Genomic DNA, 11,838 nt, shown 5'->3' on the forward strand with positions numbered 1-11,838 from the left:
TGGATGTATCTTTGTCTGCAATCATATTTTCACCTGAGTATTTCAGAAATGGTTTAATGACAAAATATGGGACACACACACAAAGACAAAAACTCTTTCTCTCTCTCTCTCTCTTTCTTGATCTCTCTCTCTCTCACACACACACACATACACACACACACACACACACACACACACAAGTTGAGTTCTCCAATCCCCTGTGTATTTTGTGTATTTGTAATTTCAGTAAATTTAATGGATGTACTTCATTCATTTACTGGGGTTAATGTTTCACACTTATTTCTTTCATTTTCATTGCAGCTCAAGAACCCCTCTTTCCCAGTATGACTCTATACTACCAGCTCAGCAGTGACCCAGCACAAGCCCAAAGAGTCACTTTGGTCTGCTCACTGACCGGGTTTTACCCAAAAGAGATCACAGTAGAATGGAAAGAGGACAACATGCGTTTTGAAGGTTCACCAGCTGTGTGGGATATGCAGGGGGAAGATAAGAAGTTCAACCAGACCAGCCAGGTGGACGTCAACCTTGAGAAATGGCTTTCTGGCTCATTGTATACCTGCAAAGTTACGCAAAATACAAAATCACAAGAGCTCAACACCAGCTTTTGCAGAAGTAAGTAGCAGTCGGCCTGACTGGTTTACATGGAGTTCAATTGTCAGAAATGTTCTTGCCCCGGGTCTGTCCTGGTTTGAGTATTTTTATAACTGCTGATCTCCTGGGATTTTTCACGTACAACAGCCTCTAGAGTTTGGAGAGAATTTTCAAAAAAACATCCAGTGAGTGGCTGATCTGTGAGCAGAAACGCATTGTTAACAAGAGAGGCCAGAGTGGAAGGGCCAGACTGGTCAAAGCTGACAGAATGGTGACAATAACGCAAATAACCACGCATTACAACAGTGGTATGCAGAAGAGCATCTCTGAACACACAACACATCAAACCTCTAAGTGGATAGGCTGCAGCAACAGAAGACTTAATAAGTCTAAAAAAGAAGTCTAATGAATACCGAATAAAGTGCTCACTGAGTGAAATTCTCTTCCTCTCTCTTTAGGGAATGACACCTATCTGCCAGTGATAAATAACTGCATCAGAAAACAGCCAGTGTACATGTCAATGTGATGCACATTTTGCTTTCAACCCCATTTTGTATTCTCAGCTCATCCCATTTCTTCGCCGTCTCTGAAGTTGAATATTGATGAAAGCAGTGGGGCTTTCACAGCGACCTGTGAAGTGTTTGCCTCCTACAAAAGCAAAGTTTTCTGGGTCTTGGACAAGAGTGAGTCTGAATCAGCAGACTATCGTGAACTTAAGGACTCCAAGAACAGAATTCAGGGATCTGTGCACAGCAGGACTTTCACCAAGGATGAATGGAAATCCATGAAGTCAATTGCATGTGAAGTCCGAAACAAATGTTTCAGCCCTGTAAGGAAGACCTTTCCGATAACAGGTAATTAAGCAACTAAAATAACAAAGGACCACTCATTTCATTGACCTTGCCAACATGTTTTTGAAAAATCCCATAATCATGCATACAAATGGAGTATTCAAACAGATTACCAAAACTGACAGAATGTTCCAACAGTAATACTCCAAATTAAATTAGATTTAGACAACAGTGCCACCTTGGGGATAGATGTGGTAACACTATGTTCAGAATCTTATGTGGCCACAAGGTGGGGCTATTTGGTTAAACTAAACACCTCTGGACAGGTAATCTAACATTGAAATACATCGAAAATAATTGATCCGTATGAATTCATGAGGAGTTTTCTGTCTCTTTGACAGTGTTTCTTTGATAATTCTGCTTGGATGTATCTTTGTCTGCAATCATATTTTCACCTATGTAAGTGTGTGAAAATTGAGAAATTAAGTGACAGTGGAGATTTTCAACGATCACGTTTCCCAAATGAAAGTACAGTAATGTACACATTTTTTTCCAAGCAAAGAAGATGTACGAATTAATTATATATTTATGGCTATTAATTTTATTTACCGATAGGGAACCGGCCCAGCAACAAGCATTTGTACCCTTTTAGGCACTTTTGCATTATTTCTGCAAGTGTGAATGAATTCAATTAAATTCAATGTTATTTGTCCAGCACTTTTCACAGACTGTCACACATACACTTTACAGAGAAATAGAAGGGAAGAAACACCAGCCCTAAGCCTCCATAGGGGCACATCCATCCTCCATGGGCCTGTAGGTCCAGTTGGTGGCAGTTTGGGTCACGGGTGTAAAATCCAGGTTCAGTAAAAGTAAAAGCCTTCCCCAGTATTATAATTATTTTTTTCCCAGTCACCTGGATTTGTTATTAGCACAGTTCTTCAGTGAGAAGAATGGCTGAGTTCATGGCTGGGTTCACGGCTAAGTTCATGGCTGGAAGAATCAAATGGCAGGACCTTTCACTTTCCGGCCCTTGGAGACTTTCCACCTCTGGTGGAGGTATTAAATTAGCGCTCCCTATACATTCCCCCTCCAGCCCCGGCGCCCCCCTCCCCACCCCAAGCCGCCCTGCTGCAGTTCTCCGGGGGACTCGTTTGCCTGGTGCACGGGTTCAGTCCGGCCGCCATCAACGTCACCTGGGTCCTGAACGGCGAGACGGAGCTGCCGGGGGCCAACGGCAGCGACTTGTACCGCGCGGCCGACGGGACCTTCACGCTCTGGAGCCACCTGCAGGCCTCCTGGGAGCCGGGCGCCACGTACACCTGCAGGGTGGCCCACACCACCAAGAGCCTCTCCCTCAGCAAGAGCCAGCCAGGTACATTGGCCGCGTCCCCTTGACCCCGCCAAAGGGCGGTCTGTAGCGTCGTGGTTAAGGTACACGACTCGCAAGGTTTGTGGTTCGAGCCCCGGGGTAGCCACAATAAGATCCGCACAGCCCTTGAGCAAGGCCCGTAACCCTGAATTGCTCCCGGGGAGGATTGTCTCCTGCTTAGTCTAAAACAACTGTAAGTCGCTTTGGATAGAAAGCATCATCCAAATGACATGTAATGCAATGAAAAGGGCCGGGCACAGTTTTTCTTTTTTTTTTGCCCAACACTATTTCGACTAATTAACCCGATTCAACTAATAAACAAATGATGTTCCCCTGTTGTAACATCCAGCTATGCCAGCTTGACCAGGTTGAAAATTTAGCCAATTAAGCTGGTCAAGCTGGGTATGAGCTGGTCAACCAGCTACCAGCTGTTTCAAAACATAGCTTCAGCTGGTCAAACCATGTTGAGCTGGTCTGAACTGGTCAACCAGCTAAACCATGTCGAGCTGGTAGTTGGTCTGAACTGGTCAACCAATTAAACCATGTTCAGCTGGGAGCTGGCCTGAACTAGTCAACCAGTTAGCAGCTGTTTCAAAACATAGCTTGAACTGTTTTCAGCAGCATCTTCAATCGAGACCATGATAAGTAGAACCGAGCACCCACAGCAGCTAGCATTGGACACCCCCCTGCCATAACACATTTTCAGTCAGTCTTTTTTTCTTTTTGCTAGATTTTCAGAACCATGCCCAACGTGAGCAGTGTGTTGGGGGGTACTTGATCACACCCCTTTCCCAATATCTATTACACAGCCACATGCACCCCACCCCTTTCTGAGACCCAGAGCATACCGCAGCAGAGTGGCATAGAGGGTAGAGTGGGTCTTAGGTTCCTAACTCTGAGGCAGCGGTGGCCAACCCTGGTCCTGGACAGTCGCAGGGTGTTGCTGGTTTTTGGTTTCACCTTGAAATACAACAACCACTTTAGACGCGAGAAACCAGGTGAGGTGCGTTAACTGCGTAATCGACTGATTTCATTGATCAATGAAGTGCTGAGTAACAACAAAAGCCAGCGCACCCTGCGGCTCTCCAGGACCAAATGGTAAATGGTTGGAATTTATATAGCACCTTTATCCAAAGTGCTGTACAATTGATGCTTCTCATTCACCCATTCATACACACACTCACACACACACCGACGGCGATTGGCTGCCATGCAAGGCACCGACCAGCTCGTCAGGAGCATTTGGGGGTTAGGCTTGCTCAGGGACACTTCGACACATTACATTACGTGGCATTTAGCAGACGCTCTTATCCAGAGCGACGTACAACAAAGTGCAAATCAAACACAAGAGCAAGTGCAAAAGTGGACCTGAGAGGACAGTACTGTTCCGAGTACTAGTGTAAACATACAGAAAATCAGAACCCTTGAAGAGTACAATCAACTTTCAAACTAGCATACCACAGTTGGCAGCTAGAAGACAACAATACAACAGCCAATAAAAACAACAATACCTATTGAAGTAACGCTATCTATACATAAGTGCCATTACGGTCTAAGGCTAATCACGGTGATTGTGAGTTGGAGAGGGAAAGGTGTAGCCTGAAGAGATGGGTCTTCAGTCTGCGCTTGAAGGAGGTCAGAGACTCTGCCATTCTGACATCCACCGGGAGGTCATTCCACCACCGTGGGACCAGGACAGACACCAGTCGTGAGCGTGAAGTGCAGGCGTGGTGAGGGGGAGGCGCCAGACGGCACGAAGTGGCAGAACGGAGGGGTCTTGTTGGTGTATAGGTCTTTATAAGGGATTGAATATATACAGGGGCTGATCCTTTAACTGCCTGGTATGTGAGCACCAAAGTTTTAAATTTGATGCGAGCCATAACAGGCAGCCAGTGGAGGTTGCTGAGCAGGGGGGTGACATGTGAATGTCTGGGAACATTGAATACCAGACGGGCTGCAGCATTCTGGATGAGTTGTAGGGGTCTGATGGCAGATGCTGGAAGGCCAGCCAGCAGAGAATTGCAATAGTCCAGGCGGGACAGGACCATTGCTTGACCAAGGAGCTGAGTAGAGTAGGTGGTGAGAAAGGGTCGGATTCTCCGGATGTTGTACAGGAAGAACTTGCACGCCTGGGTCACCGTAGCGATGTTCTTGGACAAGGACAGCCTGTTGTCCATCACCACTCCAAGGTTTCTTGCACGAGGGGATGAGGTCACTGTGGTATCCCCTAGTGAGATGGAGAAATCAGAGAAGGGAGAGGTTAAAGCAGGGATGAAGATCACCTCCGTCTTACCTGGGTTGAGCTTTAGATGGTGGTTGCCCATCCAGCTCTGGATGTCTCTCAGGCAGGTGGAGATACGGGTAGAGACCTGTGTGTCTGATGGAGGGAAGGAGAGAAAGAGTTGGGTGTGATCGGCATAACAATGATAGGAGATGCCATGAGCAGAGATAACGGGGCCAAGGGATCTTGTGTAGATGGAGAAGAGGAGGGGCCCGAGGACTGAGCCCTGGGGGACTCCTGTAACAAGGGGGCGAGGGGTTGACACTCCTCCAGCCCAGGACACCTGGGAGGACCGGCCAGAGAGATAAGATTGGATCCACTCTAAGGCTGTGCCACAGATCCCTGTAGATGCCAGGGAGGCTAAGAGGATGGAGTGGTTGACCGTGTCGAACGCCACAGAGAGGTCAAGAAGGATCAGAACAGAGGAGAGAGAGGTTGCTTGTGCAGCCTGAAGGGACTCGTTGACAGAGAGGAGTGCAGTCTCCGTCGAGTGGCCAGGTCTGAAGCCGGACTGGTGGGGGTCCAGTAGGTTATTCTGAGAGAGGAAGGAGGAGAGTTGGTTGGAGGCGGCTCGTTCAATGGATTTGGATAGAAAAGGAAGGAGAGATACGGAACGGTAGTTTTGAATGCAGGAGGGGTCTACAGTGGGTTTCTTTAGGAGCGGGGTGATGTAGGCCCTCTTGAATGATGAGGGAAAGCAGCCAGAGGACAGAGAGGAGTTAACAAGGGAGGTGACAAACGGGAGGATTTCAGGCGTGATTGCCTGAAAGAGGTTTCAGGGGATGGGGTCCAGGGCACAAGTAGTAGGGTGGTGGGAGAGCAGGAGGTGAGACACATCAGCATCTGTAAGGGGACAGGAAGAGGAGAAACAACGGGCAGACACAGAAATGGAGGCAGGCATAGAAGTGGTGGTGGTCGCGAAGGTGCTGCGGATATCTGCAACCTTCTCATCAAAAAATACCGCAAATTCATTAGCAGTGAGCGAGGACTGAGGTGTGCTGAGGAGGGAGGAGAAAATGATGAGGGTTAGAAGTGGAGTTCTGGATTTTTGTTTGGAAGTAATTTCTTTTGGCAGTGGTAATAGGGGAGGAGAATTCCGCCAGGAGAGACTGGTAGGAAGACAGGTCCGATGGGTCTTTTGATTTCCTCCACTTCCTCTCAGCTGCACGTAGGCTGGGCCTGGAGGAACGTAGAAGGTCAGAAACCCATAGGCTGGGAGGGGAGGATCGAGCAAGCCGGGAGACAAGAGGACAGAGAGAGTCAAGGCCTGAGGAGAGAGAGGAAAGCAGGGTGGAAGATGCGGAATCAGTGGGTAGTTTGGAGAAGGATTCAAGAGGGAGGGAGGGAAGCGGTGACTCTGGGGGCAAGGGAGGAGGATGATAGAGAGCGGAGGTTACATCAGACAGAAACAGTGGGGGTGAGAGAAGGGGAGGGAGGCAGAGGGGCTAGGGGGATGGAGAAGGAAATGAAGTGGTGATCCGACTTGTGTACAGGGGTAACAGTGGGGTTAGAAGAGGAGCAGTTCCTCAGAAAGATCAGGTCGAGAAGGTTTCCAGCCTTGTGAGTTGGGGGAGAGTGCTGCAGAGAGAGGTCAAAGGAGTGAAGTAGTGGTAAGAAGGCAGCAGACTGGGAGGCTTCCAGGTGGATGTTGAAATCTCCCAGGAGGATAAGTGGGGTGCCATCCTCAGGGAATGCCCGGGCATACAGCCCGGGCGGGGAATCAAACCGGCAACCCTCCAACTGCCAGACGACTGCTCTTACTGCCTGAGCCATGTCGCCCCATAGTGAGTGAGGACCACCAGTACACAGTATGGTTAGCCTTATGTAATATTATCAGTATCTTAGAGGGGTGATATTAGCTGCCCTTGCTGACTGATCGCTCAGCACTGTCATCATTTCTTGCCTCTCCTGAAGAGATCAGCTCAGACAACGAGTACTTCAATGAGAACACGCACGAGCCCTTGTCCGTAGACAGCCCCGAGGACATCTGGAACACGGCCTGTGCCTTCCTCGTCATCTTCCTCATCACCCTCCTCTACAGCATCTCTGTGACATTAGTGATGGTAAGGGCTAAAGAACACAAAAAAGTGGAAAATAGGGTTCCCAAAAGGTAAAAGTCCAAAATGCAAAAGAAATTGAAGAGGGAAGCCACTGTATACTTTGCAATGATAGTGGTCTGCATTTATTAAGCCGGTGTGTGTTCTGTAACCTTCTGTGTATTGTTTAGGTATTCATTTTTTTTTTTTTTCAGTATACAGTGGCTTTCCTCTTCATTTTTTATATTAAGGACTAAAGAACCCATTCACCCTGGCCCAAATGCATTAAAGAACCCACTCACCCCGGCCCAAATCCATTAAAGAACCCATTCACCCCGGCCCAAATGCATGAAAGAACCCACTCACCCCGGCCCAATTGCATTAAAGAACCCACTCACCCCGGCCCAAATGCATTAAAGAACCTAATTCAGCCAGCAAGTGTGTTTCTATTTTTATTTAACAATTTCTGTACTTTTGTATTATTATTATTAATATTATTATTACAGTGGTGTCTGTGCTCTTTCTGACTTTAATATTCTTCTTTTTACAGATGAAATAACAAGAGGATCACATACCCTATGCATCCTATGGCACCAACATTTTCTATGGTGAAATGCTTTGTGTTTTTCGAACCAACTGTCACTAAAGTGATATTCAGTTGAATCTCTTTTTCATTGTTATTTGCCCTTTAGTTCACAGCTCTTCTCTTTATTTGTCTAGTTCTGCTTTAAACTGCAACCTTAATCGTCTTTAATCTTGTTTTGTGAAAACTAATCAGGTTACGTGTGCGTCTGTCAGAGGAATCATGCCAATCAAATTCAACGATCATACGCTAAGTTCTTTTGTGAGTGTTAGCTTTATTTTAAACAGGTAGCTTTACTTCAATTAAAACTGCTTTCATGAGAAAACCTTCATCAATATGTATGCCTGTCCTTTCCACAAATCATGCACAGAACGTTAAGAGTATGAAAAGATTGAATACGAGCTTCTCGTTCATCGAACGACCACCAAGATGTTTAACCGCTGAATATCCTAGCTCTGATAGGTGCCTTCAAGACCATACTCATGCTGGAGGGTCTGTAAGCCCGCACAATCCGTGCGTTTGTGTCACTGTATACAGCTGAAAGAGATAAAACTTAAATTGCATTGAACTATGTTTTATTGTCACATTAGGAAATGCATAAATACAATTGTAGCCACCTTTCTCTCAGTGGGATGCATATCAATATAACTGATAGAGAATGTCTTCTGAATCAAACATGGCATGTAGTAATATTGGCATGTAATGGAAAACATATTTGGAGAGCCACACAATCACATTCACTATTCAGTATACTATGGTATAGTTTTCAGTGCATGGCAATGTGTGTATTTACACTGCGGAATGGTACAATGGTCTGAGGTATGCCGGGGTCCCATGAATCCAGGGACGGGGCTCTATAATTTTGGCAAAGCCGCATAGTTTTAGTCACTCAGGACAGGCAGCCCTTCTCCATAAGGACAGAGATAACCGCAGCCAGCTGGGCGCACCTCTTGGCGAGTCCCACGTCGCCCCCGCATTCAGCCTCGGAGGGCCACCGCTCCACCCAGCTCCTCTTCCCCAGGGTGTAGGTGTACCTCCATCCATCCATCCATTATCTGAACCCGCTTATCCTGATCAGGGTCGCAGGGGGCTGGAGCCTATCCCAGCATACATTGGGCGAAAGGCAGGAATACACCCTGGACAGGTCGCCAGTCCATCGCAGGGCACACGCACCATTCACTCACACACTCATGCCTACGGGCAATTTAGACTCTCCAATCGGCCTAACCTGCATGTCTTTGGACTGTGGGAGAAAACCGGAGTACCCGGAGGAAACCCACGCAGACACGGGGAGAACATGCAAACTCCACACAGAGAGGCCCTGGCCGACGGGGATTCGAACCCAGGACCTCCTTGCTGTGAGGCGGCAGTGCTACCCACTGCACCATCCGTGCCGCCTGTAGGTGTACCTGAGAGAGGTAATCGGCCAATCTCTCAGACAAAGCAGTGCACTCTAATTGTAAATGGTAAAACCCACACAACACACACACGCAGACACAATAACACACACACATGCACACACACGCACAAAGGTGTAGACACACACACATGCACACACACAAACACAAGCACACACACACACACACAGCCCCCCCCCACACACACACACAGTATCACACACACATAGACACACGCACACAGCCACACATACACACACACACACACACACACACAAACACCTGCACACATCTCACACACAGACACAATAACACACACACACACACAGCCCCACCCACCCTCAGCACAATGACAGGTGTCATTGCTGCAGATCTTCTGTAGCTCCGCCCCCTCTCTGAGCGGGTTGTAGAACTTGGTGCAGCGGCGGTCTGAGTGGAGAGACCGTGACATCACTGACGTTACCATGGATACCACAAACAGGCCGCGCACCACACACACGGGCTGGACTCCATCATTTGTCCTTAACTTTAGGTTGAATTCTTTTCATTTACTCATTTAATTTAATTCAAACTTGTTTTAGTTTTTTTAAACAAATGCAATTTGACATGTTCAGCATTCAACAAATAGTTCATAAAATGTTTACACAGCGCCATGAAAATAATCCTTGAGTTTATTAGCAAGGCAATATCAAGGATTCAGGGTGACTGAATCCAGGCCACATTCTCCGGAAGAGGTTCTTCAGTCAGGCCACCCAGCTCAAAAGAAAACAACAGAAGCTGCTGCAGGTTTTGAAACAGCTGGTAGCTGGTTGACCTGCTCCATACTCAAAATGGATTGACCAGCTCAAGGCATGGTTTAAAGTACAATAGGTACGATTTTTGTGTGAAAACATTGTTACAAGACCATTGTTAATCCCTTCCTATCATTGAAAAGGGCTCACTGACATGTTGACTCACCCTGTGCCTGTGCTTATAGTCCTTGAATTCAGGTTTCAAAATACACCGTTGATGGACCGACACAAGGAGAAGTCTGCCTGTCTACCAGATAGTTCCCACAATGCACTTCCTACCATCTCAAGGTCTTTATTGTCAGGGACAAAGCCTGTGGGAATGGTGATGTCCAGGACCACCATTCTGACGTCAGACTGTTGCAGGGACCTGGTGGGCATACAGGGAGAGGGGGAGGGGGGGGTCACATACAGGCAGGGCGGTACAACTCCAGTCCTGGGGGGCTGCTCCGTCTGCTGGTTTTTGTTCCAACCAATGAGAAAACTGCTCAGAAACTCTGTGCTGGTTCACTCCTGTACTTCACACTGTGTGTTATTTGGGTTTTTGTCCAAAACATTATAATAAGCATTTCAACTGAGATACAGGAAGAGCGAGAGAGAGAGAGAGAGAGAGAGAGAGAGAGAGAGAGAGAGAGAGAGAGAGAGCATATGAGAGAAAGACAACCATTGTAGAAATTTTCAAATCACAATTTTCTTTTCTCGTAACACATTTGTCTAGTAACACATTACTGATCACAATGTCCTCAAACCATAAAGGAGGCGGCCTGTAGCGTAGTGGTTAAGGTACGTGACTGGGACCCACGAGGTCGGTGGTTCGATCCCAGGTGTAGCCACAATAAGATCCGCACAGCCGTTGGGCCCTTGAGCAAGGCCCTTAACTCTGCATTGCTCCAGGGGAGGATTGTCTCCTGCTTAGTCTAATCAATTGGAAGTCGCATTGGATACAAGCGTCAGACAAATGGCATGTAATGCAATGTAATAAAGGTGGCGATGCGAATGGCTCCAGATGATTTCCTCATGTTGAAAGCCACCAGCCCTTTGACCTCTCCACCCTGTGATGTGACCGTTAGCCCCCTGGCCTCGCTCGCTGGGGGAAAGTTCCTGTAGGCAGCTCAGAACCCGCACAGAATGCAGCTGTTCCCTGTCCTACCTCACGTCGCATTGTCTCAGACTTGGGAGCCCCGTCCATAAAAGCTAACAATACAATTGTCATACACAACCACGAGCATGACGTGAGCTCATATCCGAACCATTCAAATGATCTTGATCTATTTTAAATTTTCCAGCGTAATTTCAACATTTTCGCACCAAAGAATGATATACCACATATACCCTGCACACAGACACATCACAGAAATATAATTAGTTCTGAACTGGATCTTCACAGATTGTTGAAGTGTTGAAGAATGCGCAGGTACGTAAATGTAATGCTTTGTGTAAAAATCTGTTTTCTGGAAATTATACTCATAGGCCAAAACCGAAAAACATAATTCATCAAAAAACCAAATAGGTACATTAAGACTGTCAGGAGTGTCTCGCCTAATCCAAACTTCATATAGTGCCTTGCGTATGGTAGCTAGGGAGGCACAACCAAGGAGAAACATGTTTGCCACTCCCATCACACTTTGTTGTTGGAGAGGCCTGACGTGTTGGTCACTGAAGAGGTTGACGGCGTAAGTTCGGCCTACTGTCTTGCGACTCCTCGACGGTGACGTCCAGCAGGAAGCCGCGGCAGGTCTCGTTCTCGTGGACGTCTGGCAGCTGGTTGCAGAACGTCACGACCTGGCCAGAAGGGGAGTGTACAGGAAGTACGTGTCGTAACCCGGCAACCTTGCCGTCGCTTTGCAGAGCGGGACAAACCAAACGCATCTCCTGCGATCCATATATACGGCAGCAAGGCTCGCTGCGTCTGTAGGAATGACGACGGTTCCCAGGAACGCCCAGAATGAGAAGCAGAACCTCCAATACGCCCTGGCCGTTCCCAGTCGCCTCCAGTGTA

General features: G+C 47.4%; 1 long non-coding RNA gene and 1 gene segment (V, D, J or C); one reads left to right on the top strand and one right to left on the bottom strand.

The window, feature by feature from the left end:
* Positions 1-335: 335 nt before the first annotated feature.
* LOC133114321 (Ig mu chain C region membrane-bound form-like) lies at positions 336-7,985 on the top strand. The segment is given in 5 exon segments: positions 336-612; positions 1,155-1,445; positions 2,479-2,757; positions 6,950-7,098; positions 7,622-7,985. Coding segments are annotated over 5 exon segments (900 nt in total).
* A 227-nt stretch (positions 7,986-8,212) lies between these two features.
* On the bottom strand, positions 8,213-9,787 carry LOC133114331 (uncharacterized). Its single transcript, XR_009705546.1, has 2 exons — positions 9,391-9,787; positions 8,213-8,688 (listed from the first exon to the last, which is right to left on the bottom strand). It is a non-coding gene; the product is annotated as an uncharacterized LOC133114331 (long non-coding RNA).
* Between the last annotated feature and the right edge of the window lie 2,051 nt (positions 9,788-11,838).

The sequence above is a fragment of the Conger conger genome, chromosome 2 (assembly GCF_963514075.1).
Source record: "Conger conger chromosome 2, fConCon1.1, whole genome shotgun sequence".
Classification (NCBI taxonomy): Eukaryota; Metazoa; Chordata; class Actinopteri; order Anguilliformes; family Congridae; genus Conger; species Conger conger.